Source organism: Triturus cristatus, chromosome 9 (genome assembly GCF_964204655.1).
Source record: "Triturus cristatus chromosome 9, aTriCri1.1, whole genome shotgun sequence".
NCBI classification, from domain to species: Eukaryota; Metazoa; Chordata; class Amphibia; order Caudata; family Salamandridae; genus Triturus; species Triturus cristatus.
Window position 1 is genome coordinate 570,989,412 of NC_140592.1, and position 17,848 is coordinate 571,007,259.

The 17,848-nt window shown below is 43.1% G+C and overlaps 1 protein-coding gene across 1 annotated transcript in view; it reads right to left on the bottom strand.

The window, feature by feature from the left end:
* Positions 1 to 346: 346 nt before the first annotated feature.
* Positions 347 to 17,848, bottom strand: part of LOC146798327 (uncharacterized) — a 37,041-nt gene continuing 19,539 nt past the window's right edge. Inside the window, exons 2-5 of the mRNA XM_085627952.1 lie at positions 5,634 to 9,559; positions 5,244 to 5,444; positions 3,843 to 4,819; positions 347 to 623 (exon numbers count right to left, since the gene is read on the bottom strand). Coding sequence (XP_085484078.1) covers positions 8,404 to 9,405 — 1,002 coding nt within the window. The 5' untranslated portion in view covers positions 9,406 to 9,559 and the 3' untranslated portion in view covers positions 347 to 623; positions 3,843 to 4,819; positions 5,244 to 5,444; positions 5,634 to 8,403. The remainder of the gene's footprint in view (positions 624 to 3,842; positions 4,820 to 5,243; positions 5,445 to 5,633; positions 9,560 to 17,848) is intronic.

Consider the following 17,848-nt stretch of genomic DNA (forward strand, 5'->3'; position numbering starts at 1 on the left):
GCCCAACCAGATATTTGACTAGTATTTTTGATCGGATAGTACATGATACTACTATTGTCTAGGATTCTGCAGAGCCACATACAGAACTATGCACAACAAAATAGGATGTTGCTGATGGGAGGTTGGATCTTACTGATCACACCTCAGTCCGAAGAACCCAGGATCCCCTAACCGACTAGCTATAGTGTCTCACATTAGGGTCCCACTCCCGACCCCCCCCACGAAGACGATACACAATGTTGATGATGACTGAGACAGAGACAACCCAGAACATAATAACAAACACCATTTTGCTCACACACTTGTGTAAGTCCACTCCACCACACCAAATACCACAGAGTCTATGTGTAAGTTCAAAAGGTTTATTTGAAACAAGTATCAAACTCTGTACATCGTTAATATGAAATTTAATTTACGACAGCCATAGTCAATAAGCCAGCAAAAAGCCTAACATTAAAACAGTAAACATTTACAAGTGCATGATTGACAACAAGAACAAGAGCCAAGATCTTTTGAATTCTGGAAGACCCCTCAGCGTAGAACGTAGAAATACTGGTTACATCATCTTGCATCCAATATGCTCTGTAAATCTCTGGTTTGTAGAAGGGAATCTTCCGCCTATGCTATATGAGAAAAACGCTGCGAGTTAGCCGTTAGATAGTATACTGGTGAATGCTAGCATTTTGCAGTCATGCCAAAAAGTGTAACATGTATGTGTGATGGCTAAGCAATATAAACTAAACAAAGTCAATAAGTTGGTTTTTTTTCGACCTCTTCACTTGTACGCAACAGTCAAGCGGCCTTAAAGGCATCTACTGCACATGTCAATAAGCTGGCAGGTATAATATGCACCAAAAGAGTAGTAGTCGACATGATGAATCTAAAAGGGTTACTCATGGCTCAGGCTAACTTTCAAAAGAGTAGAGTAGGACTAGATGACCCTAGGAAGTGGAACCATATCCTACTAGTGTCTGTCTACTGACTGTACTTACTGTCTAGTGCTGATGTATGTTGCATCGCATTAACTTTTTTTCAATGTTCCAAGTGAACACTTAAAATAGGGGGAGGTTTACAGGCATCTAAAAAATTTGTGATGCTTTTTTCTAGGCACACTACCATCCACCAGTGCCGTCGGGGCCAGCGATGCGGCCATTCCGGAGGGGGCAGGTGAACTGGCGGCACCTGCAGGAGACACAGGGCCCAGGGGGGATCCAGCAGCAGTGGCCGGCGGCGGTAAGTTATATTCATTACTTCTTGACATTACAGCTAGATGGAACTGTGTTCACTATTTCACTGTACTGTGCGACTTATTATACAACGGTTGAAGAAGACACCCTTTACATAGCATTACCAGCGTGAGTAGAGTAACCAATGGCCTCTTCTATTTGACTCCAAAATCAGCTGTGAATGTTTTATGGAGAAGACAAACTCAGATCAGATGACCTTCATGGATGTGTTGAACATAGAGGGAAAGCACTAAGGGTTGAAGGACGGGCGAGATAAACAATATGACTGACCGGCAGAGAAGGATATGTTGTTGGAAGCATGCATAGGTGGCTGATAGTAATAAGATCAGATGCATGGGTTGTTGAAGGATGGGTGGAAGGTGAAAGAATGCCTGCCTGGGTGGGTGACACAGTATGGGTGGATAGTACTAGATAGCAAGAATCAGCGGTGTTTTTGGTTCAAACTCAAAGCCAAGGCAAGGAAGGAAGGAGCAGAAGCATGGGTGTTTGTTGGTGAAACCAACTAAGGTTTGTTAAGAGATATATACAAAAGGATAGACGTTTACTTTAATGGATGTATGCCTGGATGTACTATCACCAAGAGACAGTATAGGTGGAAAGTGTCACTGGAGATTCTTACTTTGAAGAAAATGTAAAAGAAACTGCGCGACAGTAGCAAAGCCTAGGGGAATTAAGGTAGTATTATGAGCATACAGTACACTTGCAGTAGTTTGCAAGCACGTCATATATTATCAAGCGGAAACCCCTTCCTCCCACTCTGGGGACCACTCCCTACCTATTATTATTAATGTATTTTCGATTGGGGCAGCCAGCCTGCAAAGGGTGGCCTAGCTGTTGTTTAATGTTTATGTATATTGGTTACACAATCAATGAAAGCAAAGTACCCTCTGCAGTAGCGGTTGGTGGTGGGATTGTTGGCGGGCGGTGACATGGGGAGGGGACGGGTGGGTGGCACTGGCGAGTAAACTGTGTATTACTGTTACGGCCAAATACAGGTAATCAACATAAAAATAAATAAAACTATTTTCAAGGTGCGCACTGCACCGCCGAATGCGTGTGTGCTACTGTGTGCAGCAATGTTTTTTTTTTATGTATTCTTTAATTACCTGTGAATGTCCTTAATCCATCGTTTACTATCCCCACCCTGCACCTTCCCACGTCACCGACCGGCAGAACTCCAACCACCGACCGCTACCGACCTGATGTCGTATATCGTATTAGCACTAGCAGCATCTATAATATGAATATAAGCAATGATCGTTGGATCCGATAAATAATCAGCCTTTTTGTAGTACCCATGGCAGGGTGTAAGTGAAATTGTGCATGCCATTTGCCCTCATGTAACAGAGTATGACCAGTGCCAACGGCCGTAAGGCGTCAGACAAAAAGATGAGCTTCCCCACCTGCAGACAGTAGTAGTAAATAAAACTAACGTGAGTCTGCATCATGTGGCTCATATCTGTTTCTCTTGGGTGCAAGCTTAGCTGATGGACCTGGCATGCCGCCTACAACAAGGTTATGTAATTAGGCTAAACTACAGATAAGAACAGCACGACTGGTGTACCGGAGTACATACATAGTACGATTATATTTATAAATAATGTCTGAAACTGTCACAAATGTTAGAGTCCAAGGAAGTAGGATTAGAGATACTTACCCCACCACCAAATCCCAAATGTTATGAACTGTGCTTGCTAGTGATACTGTGACACTATGTGTTGAATGATTTTAGTGTTCCTGTTTTGCTAAGAGTATTGGCTCCAACATGTTCTTTTTCTTTCTTGATATAGATGATACTCCTTCCACTAAACCATCAAGGAAGGAGTTGGCCGCTAGGGCCCGGTGCCGGAAACTGGAGGCCATCTGCGAGCATTATCGCCGGCTGGTGGCTCAGGAGGAGGAGGAGGAGGAGGCGGCTGCAGCTGCAGCCTCCTCCAATGCCCCGGGCCCCAGTCAGGCCCAGCCTCCACTTTAACGGCGCCGTGGTCCGGCATCCGCCCGCCGCCGCGCCTCTATTTCCAGCACTGCTGCCCCCCACCCTGGATGTAACTGTAGGGCATTTCGCCGCCAGCTGCTCCGCCGGATGGCCCGCTTGGAGGAGAACATGGAGGAGCGGGTAAAGATCCTGGTGGACAAACACCTTAAGGCCCGCCGACAATAGAGGACCTCGTCGTTTGCCCCTTTTTTAATTCCTTTTGTTGGTGGGTGGGTTTGTGGGCGTTGGGGATTTCTACGGACATTGGGACTTTGGACTTTCGTTTTGTTTCGTTGGGGTTAGGGAGGGGGGTGGGTTAGGTCAGAGCGGGATAGTTTATTTTTGTTAGGGGACATTAAAAATATACTTACTATTTATTTATACGATGTTAATGTTTTGTGGTGGGTTACAGTTTTCCGAATTCAATGTAAGTTACATGGTTGTTTACTTTGTTTCCGTGCTGCTGCATGCCCACAGCCAGTGTTTGATTTAAAAGATCTGCCGATTTTGTAACACACAAACCGATAGATGCAGTACCCCTCACTGAGTTATTTTTAATTGTCATAATAGTACTGTCAGTCTCTCCTCCTAGTCCATACATCCCACCAAACTTATCTTACCTGTGATTGATGATGAAGTTCGGCACACTGATGGCTGCATGGTTGGTTTACCAAATTGACGGAGTAGATGCCATTATTGTGGTGGTAGTAGTAGACACTGGCAATAGCGTTTGAAAAAAGAAAGAGAAAGTCACTTGACTGAGACTCTAGGAGGAGTAGTGGAACAGAACACAAAGTAAACTACAGCATGGGTGGTCAAGCAGAAGAAGATCCTTGCCCTGCCTTAGTTGAAATTCAATTAGTGTTGCTTTCACCACATCTGCCCCAGCAAGCGTGTGATCAATTGGTGTACATAGTCATCACATCACACTTCAATATAAATCCCACAGACCGGGGGAAGAGGGTTAGGGATTGATGATTGGATGAGAAGTGGGGTTTTGGGAAAGGTTTGAGAAAGAAAAACAGACAATATGCATGGACACAACAAAAGTAAAACACAATCTTGTAAGACGACCATGATCCATTATCAAAGAAATCAAAGTATGAAGTGAGAGAAAGCAAATGCATGCATGCTGAGGAGGATAACTTGATGGTTAATGATAATGAGTTGTACTATAACTACTATGACCCAATGAGACAGTACAGTCAGGGACAAAATTGAAATTTGCCTTGCCTGTCTGACGCCCTCAGAGCTCAGACCGAACCCAATTACATGCTCTACCGGGCTTACTTTTATTTTTCAAGCTAGCTAAGGAAATTAAAAAAAAGTTGGATCAATTAACAAACAAACCACAACACACAGTCGTAATGATTAAAGAGAAAAAAGCAAGCAAATAAATGTAAAGACGAATGATGATACTAAAGTTACTGTATTATCCTGGTCCAAATGTGGAGTTGCATCATTCTCGTCATTCCTCTTGGTCCTCCCTTCCATGGACACTCCACACATCAATCTTGGGTACCACTGCCTGCCTTATGCGGATTGGTAAGGTACGTGTGAGTCGTTTCTCCCACTGTAGCACAGGGTAAAGGCCGGCCTGTAAGTGTAGATGGAAAAACAAACGGGGTATTGAAAAATTACAGCATTTACAACAATAAACTCAATTACAGTGGAGTGCAAGACAACACTCTGGAGAGAACACTTTCAGACTGAGGCAGCTTGGATAGGCTACATAGTGTCTACTCTACAGCATTAAGGTACAACAACAACGGGACAGGATTCAGGAGCCAGCACAGCCACAGAACAGGAGAACCGCGGCACAGGCCAGGCACCCTACCCCTTACTTATATTTTGACCGAGCCTGAGAAATGTCATATGCAATGCAGCAACCTAGAATTTTCCCAATGAAGTGACTAAATCAATGCGCCACTGTCCGTCATACCACTACACTCTACTCCAGTCCACACCACTACACGGACATCTAGCCTAGGTCTGCTGTGGTTCTTGTTCAAACTTTTTACCTGTTAAGTCAGCCCATGAAACGCAGTTATTCCATCAATTTTCTCCAATCCAACTGACTGTGTGCAAAGATAGTATGCTCAGCATCCTCAATGATGGTGACCGTGTGGTACGTATTCTCCAACACCAACTCAGTCTGTAGTGACTGATTAAGTTTATAATATATTCCATATTACCAAATTGCAACGGATATTGGCCGGCACCTGTAGTGGTAGGAGTACAATGTGGTCATTATTAAACAACAAGGAAACATTAACTGTCACCACACCTGAGTCACTTTTACTTTGTTGATAAACTAATATAGTTCTACTTCATGGCATGCACAATTCTTCGTAGTCAGCCAGCATCCAATGCAATGCATGCCACCATCATTCACAATAATCACTCATTACCTGTCTTGGTGTTCTCTTTGGCTGTCTGATCTGATGCCTGCCTAGCCTTCTGCCAGTCAGTGATGAGTTTCTTTCGGATTGAAAACAAAATGGAATATAGGTGGAGTCACGTTTCACTTCTTATGGAGGGACTGTTAGAGGCAACCTGTATTGTACTATTCTCCATCTCCATCCAATGTCTGACTTGCTTGAAATGTACTTAGGGAGAGTAAGGAACATGGAGCAGGACCCTGAGGAGTGGAGTGGACAGTTATGCACAGACGTGCAACTCCAATAGGGAAATAAAAAGAGGAGACTGTTGATGGCTTTGTTGTGAATGTAGATTTTGAACCAGAAAAACAGATACACACAGTCACACACAAATAAAGGAAGGGAGAACAATTTGAAAGCCTAGTTGTCAGGGAAGAGGAGCTCGTCCTCAAACTCTGGTGGTTCGGACAGCAGTACGTCTAACAATCCACTACTTATGTCATCAAAGTCGCTCTCCTCTTCCTCCTGTGATTCACGTATTTTGTACTCTGGTGGTATAAAGTGTTGATTCATTTTGATCATGGTTAACCTCTCAACACTTTTGGGCGAGAGACTGGTCCTTTTGACAGTAACAATGGCACCAGCAGCACTGAAAACACGCTCTGAAGAGACACTTGCAACGGGGCAAGCCACATACTTTATCGCCAGCCTGCTGAGCACTGGCCATTGGCTTCTTTTCCCATACCAATACACCAATGGGCTTTGCTCCATGTAGACCTCTGTTGTGTCATCTAGATAGGCCTGAACCATCCGCTCAATGTTCAGGGGTGCTCCGATTTCCTGGGCCTCTTTTGCCTTTGCATCAGTCATGGATGTGCAATACCCTTTCCGTAGAAACCAATCACCTGCCGTTTTTGTAAATGTGCCTGATGATCCTGTTGGTGCTGTTGATGTTATTGCTGCTGGCAGTGTTGACTGCTGGGAGGCAAACGCACTGCTCTTGGATTCTGAAGTAGAACTTCATTCTGGGTGCCCTGCAGTACTTTTTCTGCCCTGGAGGGGCGGGCCTTTAATGAAGATCCTTTCGTTTTCAAACTCAGTGGCTTCCTCAGCTATCAAAGTTTTGTACTGGGCAACATTCACTTCTGAAAAAGGAATTACTTCATTACTGCGCAGCAATAATTTGTAACGTGGATCCAAAATTGAGGCAGTAATGTAATGTGGATCTGACAGAATGTTATTTTGAATCCTTGTATTGTGAGCTAAGCGAGCGGATAAGGTGTCTGCCAAATAATGTGCGTCTACTTTGTCATCCACACCTGCGTACATTTCTGCCACCTCCTTCAGCTCTTGCTCTAGCATGTACAACAATGGGATAGCTTGGCCCATAGTACAGTCTTCCCGGCTCACTTCACGGGTGAAGACCTCAAAAGGAAGTAGCATCTCTGTCAGGCTTTTGACAAGGTCCCATTGGGCCATCTCAACTCTCATGCCTTTCACTGTAGGATCCCCTGACCTTTTCATGACATAAGCATTAAGTGGTATGTACTGCTCAAACAGACGCTCAAGCATGTAATACGTTGAGTTCCAACGTGTTTGCACCTCTTGGATGAGTGCTTTGACTGGCATTTTATGCTCACGTTGAATCACCCTCAGCTCCTTCCGGGCTTTAAAAGAATGGTTGAAATGTGTGCATATTCTTCTGCAGGTGGTCAGTAAGCTGCTGACTTTGCTTTCATTTTTCAGAAAGTCTTGCACAACAATGTTAATGCAGTGTGCCAAACATGGCACCCTGAAATAGCCACCATCTTTCATGGCCCGAACTACATTACTGCCATTGTCCGTGGCAACAAAACCAATGGTAAGACCTCTTGGTTGCAGCCACTCAAACACCTTGCTGTTAAACTCATCCAAAATGTTAGCAGCAGTATGAGATTTCTCCATTGCAAACATGGCTACAGTTGCATGTTTGCGAGTGTCTTTAAAAATCTCAGCGGTGTCAACAACGCCGTCAGATATCTTTAACACCCGAAAAAGAGACCCAGTGTGCAGTGATGCACATGTAATCAGTGGCTTGGCAACTGGATCACATGTCTGTTGTCAGGTGTATACTCTGAACAGCACTCTGTTTTAAGGCTTTTCCAAGCAATTCCAGCACGTCGTGATGTAGTGCTGGAACAGCAACTCTTGCAAAATAGTAGCGGCTGGCAACTTTCCATTTTGGGCAGATGGTGGTCACAAACTCAAGAAAACCCACCCCTTCAACAAAAGAAAAAGGGAGAAGGTCCAGTGCTAACATTTTTGCCAGCTTAGCATTGTACAAACGTGCTATTGGGTGGTTGCGTTCGTACTGCCCCTCCGGCCTACTAAACATGCTAAGAATGGTAGGCTGCATGGCATTCCTTCCTGTGGTCGACGTCGCACTTTTTGGGCCAGCAGTACTCCTTGGTATCTCAGGCTGGCTCTTACTCTTGTGCCAATGAGATGTGGCTGAGGATGTGGGCGTTACCACTGCAGTGCTGGGGACAGGGCTACTTTGTGTACCACTAGCACAGAGAATGTCTCCCTCTTCTTCCTGTTCCACCGTGAGCGGACTTTCTACTCGTTTAAGCCCAACAGCAATGGTTCCTGTTTTGATGAGCCTAAGGTGCTCCTCCCACTGGATTGCGTGGTGTTTTTTCAGATGGGTCATTTGGCCTCCGGTACCATAGTTTGTACCAAGCTTTCCACGGCTAACAGAGGTATGACAAACGGAGCATACAGCAATGTTCTCCTCCTTTCCGCTAACCGTAAAGAAGTCTCACACTGGGGAGCTTAACTTTTGTCTCCTGCTGGAGGTGCCACTCCCACTTCCAATGCCGGATGAACTGGAGGGTGTGTGTTGAATTTGACTCTGTGCAGGACCACTACCTACTTCTGCTGAGGTGGTGCTTGTTGTGCTGGATGTAGGACGCTGCCGGCCCTTTGCTAATGTAAATATGGAAGCTGGAGGTCGTGTTGGTGTTACCTGTGTTGGAGGTATGCGTGCTACATCCCTCGCATCCATTTTGGATAATGTAAAAATGTTGCTCTCCATCTCCTCAGGAGTGATGTTTGTGATGACTGGCTCATCATCATCATCATCATCATCATCAACCTGCTCTTCTACATCAACATCCATAAGTGTAAGGCTTTCTGGAACCTTCCTTTTCCCATGCCTGCTCTTGTGATGTGTTTCCCTCTCAGACTCAGTTTGTGGCTTCCAAGTGACATCTAGATCATCAGAAGGGGGGCTTGGTGAAGAACTTGATGTACTAACCCTCCTTTTCCTTGCTGGGGATTTAAAAGCCAATGCAACTTGTAAAGGAGTGGCTTCCTCTTCTTCCTCTGCATGAGGCTCAATTTCCTGAACTGCCCCTACTTCGGGAGGAACAACAGCTACTATTGCGGGCGGTGGCTGCGGCTGTTGACCACTTATCTGCTGTGTTGATGATGTTCCCTCCTGCGTTGATTGTGTACTACTTTGAGATAGCGATAAGTTTAGTTCAGGCTCAGCATCACTGCTTTCCACCATAAGGCTGGCTACCTCTTCCACACTCATCTGCTTGGGCATGGGTTGGTGGGTTGGGCCCACTGATGTGGAGGTGCTGCCCCCAGCTTGCCGCCCCGACACCGCTGCTGCAGGCGTCATTTTTGGTGAACCAAAAAAGGTTTTGGGAGGCACACCAGACTTAAGTGACACTTCCTTCTTCTTCTGTTCCTTCTTCTCCATGGCAACTTTCTTGGTACCGGAGGACCTGCTACCTGCTTTCTTTGGGGGCATCTTCAACAGATGTCAAAACAGCACTCAGTTGCACAAGTTGCAGAGATGCCTGGTCAGGTCACTGACACGTCACGTTGTGTACACTACAGCAGCAGGACGTCGGTCTGGCACCACAACAGTGGATGATGATGACACACCTCTGTCTTTTGTGCACCTAAAAGCAAAAAAGCCAGAAGAACATCAGTCAAAAGATCCATAATATAATATATAACTTATTAGTGTCTCGTGGGTGGTCATCACAATTACTAAATTTCATGAAGTCAGTGAACAACATCAACAGTATAGCCAGCCATTAAGAGACTGACAAGGCCAGGGGTCCTGTTGTATTTGTACTGTGTACACTTAGGAAGAAGAATAGCAAGGAACAAAAACCCACCGTGATGATTGCTGAGTTGTACCCCTGGGCCTACTGTACGACTAGGCCACAAGTTTGGACGCCTATGGCAAAGGCACAATGCATGCCTTCCTAAAATGGCCGCCACACACATGCTCAGCCCACCCACCACAATAACAAACAAAAAGTGATTGCAAAGGACAGGAACAGGAAGTTGTAGTGTCTGTGGAACTTAATCCCTCTCAAAAAAATGTTTTCCAGACAAATAACAGCTTCTCCCTGCTCCAAACCTACAGCTCAATGACAGCCTGAGGAGTTTTTTGTGCAGAAATGCACAAAAAAGCGTTTTCGAGAAGGGTCTATGTTGCTCGCGAGATATTGTTTGCCAGATTGCAAAAGCTGCGTGTTCGGGATCGCAAACTGTACAAAAAGGCTTTCTCGCGTGCGCGAACACGCATATTGCGAGCGCAAAAATGACGAAACCTGTAAGTACGCGTTGTCGCACTGTGCAGAGTTACCGAAAGTTCGCGAGCTGAATCCCTTGCCTTATATGCTGGCCAAAAAAGCCCAATTTGTGTAGCACACACCCCAAAAATGCTATTCCACCCCAAACACACCTTTTGCAATAAAATCCAAATCCATCCATGGAGTAAAGGAAAATCACCAGACAACACCAACTGTACATTTAAGTCACGCACCACAGATTGGAGGCTGACTACCTCTGGGCCTACTGGAAGACTACTAGGCCACAAGCTTGGAACCGGATGGCAAAAGCAAGCACACTCCTTGGATGGCTCCACAAAATGGCCGCCACACACCCACAACAACCACAAGAAATGGGAGACAGTCAATGTACGCCTATGGCAAAGGCACAATGCATGCCTTCCTAAAATGGCCGCCACACACATGCTCAGCCCACCCACCACAATAACAAACAAAAAGTGATTGCAAAGGACGGGAACAGGAAGTTGTAGTGTCTGTGGAACTTAATCCCTCTCAAAAAAATGTTTTCCAGACAAATAACAGCTTCTCCCTGCTCCAAACCTACAGCTCAATGACAGCCTGAGGAGTTTTTTGTGCAGAAATGCACAAAAAGCGTTTGAGAAGGGTCTATGTTGCTCGCGAGATATTGTTTGCCAGATTGCAAAAGCTGCGTGTTCGGGATCGCGAACTGTACAAAAAGGCTTTCTCGCGTGCGCGAACACGCATATTGCGAGCGCAAAAATGACGAAAACTGTAAGTACGCGTTGTCGCGCTGTGCAGAGTTACCGAAAGTTCGCGAGCTGAATCCCTTGCCTTACATGCTGGCCAAAAAAGCCCAATTTGTGTAGCACACACCCCAAAAATGCTATTCCACCCCAAACACACCTTTTGCAATAAAATCCAAAGCCATCCATGGAGTAAAGGAAAATCACCAGACAACACCAACTGTACATTTAAGTCACGCACCACAGATTGGAGGCTGATTAGCTCTGGTCCTACTGGAAGACTACTAGGCCACAAGCACACACATCCAACAAAGGTAAATCACAGACACACACCAACAGTGAAATACACCACAGCCACGTTTAGCATTTCAATCCTATGCCATCCATGCCCTACATGATGTAGAAATTCTACAGACACCACAAAACATGGACCCATGGGTACCCTACTGGCTGAAATTGCAGAGAAAAACAACTAGGCCCCTATTGAAAGTAGTACAGGCCACCCACCACAACAATAATTTTTAAAAACAATAAAAATCCCAGAAAAATGTAGGTACAAACAAGCCCCAATGAAACAAACACACCAATTCTCCAACTTACTTGTAGTAAATTAAATCTCAAATCAAAAATTCCTCAAATAAATCCAATCCAATGGTATGATGCAGCAGACAGACACAAAAAGTGATCCTTCCAGCTCCAAATCCAAATGAAAGTGAACAACACATGCACAAAGCACGTGGGAGGAGCCTGCTGGACAGGAACAGGAAGTTGTAGACTCAGGGGCACTTCCTTCCTCTTGAAAAAAAAGAGTTAAAAAAATTAAAGCACTCTTTCTTACACAAAAGACTACAGCAAGATCACAATCTGAGGAGTTTTCTGAGCAAAATGATCATTTTAGAGAAGGTTTTATGAAGCTCGCGAGATATTCTTTGCCAGATTGCAGTTTTTCCATGTTCGGGATCGCGATCTTACCAAAACAGCCGCCGGAAGTCAGCTCGCGCGCACCAATGACGTGTTCGGGGTCGCACACTCTCGCGGGCTTGGGCAGCCATAGCACAAATCTCGTGGCGCTCGCGAACAGACAGAAAAGCAAGTTGGCGATTGCAGAATCAAGGTAAGACGTTACCGCGCGCGCGAGAATGAATATTGAGCGCGCGAGGAAGCAAAACTACTACGCTACGCGCTAGATTGCGTAGCAATCTGCAACTTCGCGCTCTACGCGAATCGCGAAGTTACCTAAACTTCGCAAGCTCCGCGAACGGAGCGTAGTTCAACGCCCAGGCTTAAACCTAACTATAAAGTCCCTGTAAGGGTTTGTTTTTTAGTGAATATGATTATCATTTAGATATCACAGCTTCAGTTGTTCCACTTGGGATTGCTGTAGTTGGTGTAGCCTGTGCCCCATCTGGGGGCCGATTCACTAAGGGCCTCTGCACTTGTGGCGGAGGCCCTGCAGTCATAGAGGGGGGCCTGCACTCATGGGATGGGCTTCACAATGAGTAATTGCAGTACGGAGGTCTCGCCACAACTACTTTGTGAATTGGGCCATAAGCATGTTCCCAGGGATGGAGTGTATTGCCTTTTATTTGCTGTTGGTTTGTCTTCACTTTGAGTGAAGTAAACTCTTTTATCTGAAGAATGATGCAAGTCAAATGTACTATGCGCATTCTTTAAACATCGGCTGCTGCTTGCAACGTAGTTGATTGTAAGGACTATGACGAGGAAGAGGGATAAAAAGGCAATGACGATTGCTGGAAAGTATTTCACATGTGATAATGTTAGAAAGTTAAAACAAATGCCCTGAATTAAGTCATATTTACATCGAATCTGTGGATGTAGTTACTTGTGTTGCGTAAACTATTTTCCTGCACAGTGCCTGTCATAGGTCATTCACTGGCACAGGAATAACGTTAGTGATCATATGCCTCACACAGTATTTAGAGGGTACTACTTTTACATGCACAGCAAAAGCCTCCTTGTTTACATTGTTAAAATAGAGGACTAGCTACAAAGCTTCGTTTAGAGGAGAATCTTTGTTTTTATAACATACAGACAGTTCAGTCTGGCATTAGATTTGCCTCTACTGATAAAACATTTTCAGTAAGTAAGGAGTAAGTAGCTGCCAAGTGGCACCAAGTCATGTGTGACAGTTTTACCTCGGTTTTTAAGCTAACATTGCATCACATTCTGAGAAGTGCAGTTTTTCTTTCAACATCGCAAGCATGTGCACAAAAATATTAGTATATTAAGTTATGTTGGCCACTACGACAGAAAAGGGGCTACATAGGAGGTGGGGCAATTTGGCAGCTTTTTACAATTATTGATTGAGATGCATTGTTATCGTGAAGTAGCCTTGTGAACACATTGATTGGAGAAGTATATGAACTAGAGTATCAGGTAGAAAGGCTATGGGCTAAATGTCAAGATTAATATTTGATATTGTTGTGCCCGATTTCTTCAGGCCACCAGCAAAAAGGATACATATATTTTCAAAGATCAATCATTTTATAGTATTTCTATATTGTCTCTTGATGGCTAATGATTCTGTGCCCTCAATAGATGTCGCCGTGGTGGTCAAGCTTGTTGAGTATTAGCCAAATGGCCAGGGCCAGGTGGAGGATCAAGAGAACTCTTTGCAAGAACTATGTGGCCTTTGTTCGGCTCTTCCTCAAACGGTCCTTGTTGATGGCAGGTAAGAGGGAAAAGAATAAAGGTAAGCCTACCACATGACTCCGTGTCATCAGTGATACTATTTTCCAATCTTGAACCTTAATTTGGAGAAGTGAAATATTTATTTCCTAGAATTCATCTTAGAGAAATAATGAATATTTAAGAATCACACATTACACATACAAAGACTTCGAACATTATATTAAAAATGAAGTAGTCCATTCACAAGCTATATTGCAAATCGTAACATTGAACAATTATCTGGATTACTACCAATACATCTTTGCAGTCCCAATCATTACAAAAGAAAAGTGCTTTGCATCAGTAGTGGGCTGGAGATCAACTTTTACAACTACTGAGTAATTCATAACTCTAAATAAAACCTTTAATATAAAAGCCCCTTTAAAATACCAAAAATGCAAAAATAATTCACTCTGCCTCTCTTCTAAAAAAGATTTGTTTTCAGAAGTGCATTAATAAACATTGCTACTGTAACCCAACGTCAAAAGTCTTCATTTCAAATAAAGTGCTCAGTGCTTCCATTCTTGTGAGGTCTCAATACCTTTTAAAAATTGGGTGAAGGATCTGTTTTCTTATGCCTGTTAAATATAGATAGGTAAGAAGTAGATAGGTTATACTATGTTTCACATCTAGAGCACATGGGCAGTAGCCTTGACTTTGGGGGATTCTCTTCCAATGGGAAGGTTTTTTCCATACAGCATCTACACCACTATGGATCCATAACAATTGATTTCTAATTCTCTTACTGAGAATTTTTGAAAGAAATGTAAATACCCCTAGGCCTCTCATAGAATGGGCTACTGATTTTTTAGGCAACAGGTAAATATTATCTGTCGATAAGCTAAATACTCTAGCCATTCCGGGAAAGTATGATTTTTACCTTTTGTATTTTCTCAAGATTGTACACCTCAAACTTAAATGGAGAACTTTTAGCAAATTTGGTGATTTGACCTGACAGAGGGTCTGAGAGGGATTGAACATCCCAAACAATTTGAGCTGAATATTTTAAATTAGTCTCATTCTTTAAAAGGGAACATAAAAACCTTAGGGCTAATAAGGTATAGAGCTTAAATCATTTAATTTGGGGGGGACTAACAACAGCTTCTTCAGACACACCCTTTCCACAGGGTCCCAACTTGCAGCTCGCAACTTCTGTAGAGAATCAACAGCTCTGTCCCATATGGGGCTTGAAGGACAAGTTTTCCCTGAATCATTTTTTTCAATGGGTCTGCTGATAGCCCACCATATCGGGCATCAAACCTTTTTTAATGCATAGTATGCTAAAATGCGTGTCCCATAGCAAATTGTCAGAAAAATGTAGCACCAGGTACTTGTAGTCCCTGACCGGTTCTAAGGGAGCGGTGTGGAGAAACCATGCTAACTTCTGCAGTCTTTTTAAACACACTAGAGTCTTTGTTTTGTCAATGTTATTTGTGAGCCTGATACTCTCACAATATGCATAAAAAGTGTTAAGATTAAGCTTCAAGCCGATTAGAGTATAGTCCATAAGAACAAGATCGTCACCATAAGTAGGCCGCAGGACACAATTACCTCCAATCTATGGGGAAGACTAATTTATTGATGAATGCTTACCTGGGAGATCTGAAATAAAAATACTAAAGAGGAGGGGGCTAAAACATATCTCTGACATTTTGTTTTTGATAGGGATTCTGTGTGAAAGAATACCATTCCCAACCAAGTCAACCGGAACCCAGTTTTGTGTGTGGAGATGTTGAATCAGTGATATTTTCTTTGAGTTTCTTCCACAGTCTCTCCCAGTTGACCAGATCAAATGCAGTTTGAAAGTTGACAAAGCAACAACAAAGTTTGACAACTGAATTTATTGCCTGCCAAGCCACTGCCCAAAGGGCCAAGCAGTGGTCGACAGCTGAATAATTTTACCTTAAACCTCCCTACTCTCTAGGGATTATACCTACTTCAAAGGCCTCGCTTTGTGGAGTAGTAGACTTTTAGCAACGATTTTAGATGTAGTGTCTGATAGGGAGATAAGCTGATAGTTTATAGGATTAGACCTTTCGCCTTTCTTATACAGTGGCCTAATAAGAGCTCCTTGTCAGGAATTAAGGATTTGTCCTGTGTCTAAAAAAACTGTGTATATTTGCCCACCATTTTCATTTAATAGTCCAGTGTATTGTGGGAGTTATTGTCCTGGTTCACCTCAACTAAAGCAATTAAGTTAATATTCTAATTCACAAGGGGTCATGGAAGAAAGGTTAGGCTGGGAGAAGGCATTCCTAATGGCATTGAGTTATCTAGCCTCTAGAGGGGCTGGAGAATTCAGGGAACATTTCTGCCTGAGAGCCACATGCCACAAATATTGCATAATAATAATAATCATCATGACGGTAATAGATAATAATACACCCAGGAGACATTAATAACTGTAGTAACTTCCTTTCTTTATCTTGTTATAACTGGCAAATTCTGATCTCAAAACGTACCATTTGCTTGTAAAAATATATTACAGGCAAGCATTGATGGCTGCACACCTCCTCTTCCAAACCTCTGCAGTTTTTAGATTTCAAGGCTCCCCTGAAAATCCTACAGTGATATTGCATATGAACAGAGGTAGCTCTTGCACATATTACCATCCAAACTCTGCTTACGTGTGCATGGCCTCCCACCTGCACTGCTTCATGCTGCCTTTCGTGCTGTCTCTCTGCAAACCAATCAGCATACGCAGGCTGACTGAGCAAAGGTGGTTAATTGGTAGACTGCACATGCACTTTTAACTGTTTCAGGGTGGGGACATTTTTCTGCCATCCCTGATAATCTCATGCTGGCTGAAGCAATTGCCCACTGCAACACAGCACCAAAGATGAAGGCCTCAGGTAGGTGATCATAGTGTACAATTTCAGAATATGGGTAAAGCTCTTGTGTTGTCCTCATTCTGGTCCTATTTCTGTCTTCCTTTCTGGGAGCTCCAGTCTTGCTTTTACATAAGAAGCAGCCCCAGAACTTAAGCAAAAATCAGGAACTACTTGCAACTTAACTACGAAAATTGAGGGGCCCTCTTGGGGTGGCTTTACAAATACAAATACCAAACTGTTGCATGGAAAAATGTTCTCTCCTTTTATCCATCAAAATGATATAGCAAGACACCTCAGAGTTCTGTGACCTCACAGAGACACTCAGCCAACAGCATTATCCCTCTCTATTTGCATGGAACAGCAAGGTGACTTACCATCAATGTTCCCTCTAATTCCTTTCCTATGTATACAGCACCAAAATGTGTGCATTTTCCTAAGTTGTGAGCAAATTCAAGACTAGCAATGAGTTACTACTTGAGCGCTCAAAGTGAGCAAGCAGTTATTTCTGGGTGGGATGTATTGGGGGAGTGGATTTATTATAGGATTCCTGCACCAATTGGGGGATACATATATACTCTCCAATGAATAGTTGTAAACGTTATGGTTGAACAATTTAGACATTTATTTTGGATGAAATTCCCATACCATGAAGTTCATAATTGATGCTTACCTGCACCTCACTGAGTGTACATTTGCAAAAATCTTCTATAGGTTCTAAATATAAAATGTGCACTGATCATGGTTAGTAGTGTCAGTACACCTCAAACATAGAAAAATAATTATGAAATTGTCCATAATAATATTTGTGTAGTAGATGATCAAATGTAATACATTTTTAACCCATTATTAAAAATAGAAAACATAGAAATACATATACTTAATTTAATACCTTATACTCAATTTTTCTTAAGTATTTGTTTCTTTTTTTCTATATTTATGATCCAGGTAGGGGTCTCTTGGACTCTAGGACTAATACCTATCACAAAACATTCCCTTGTGAATATTTGGAGCCTTTCATGTACAAGTCACCTAAACAGTGAAGTCTGCTAAAGGCAAATCTCATTACTTAAGTAAGATGGCTTTAACTAGGTGCCAATGAATACAATATATTGACTAGAATAGGCTTCTCCAACAAGAAGCTCGTGAGCTACTGGTAGCTCTCAAACGTAAGTAGCTCACTTGTGTGCGTCTTAGCCTACTAAATTAGAATCTTTTGCTTTGAATTAATATATACATGCCATAATTGTCTATTCAAGAGGAAAATATGTGTATTTTCTGTAGTTATAAGCTGATGTTGGGAGAAAAATGGCAGAAACGTTTCATAATATATTTAAACCTGATTTTGACTGATAAATAACGTGGGAAGAATTATTACTAAT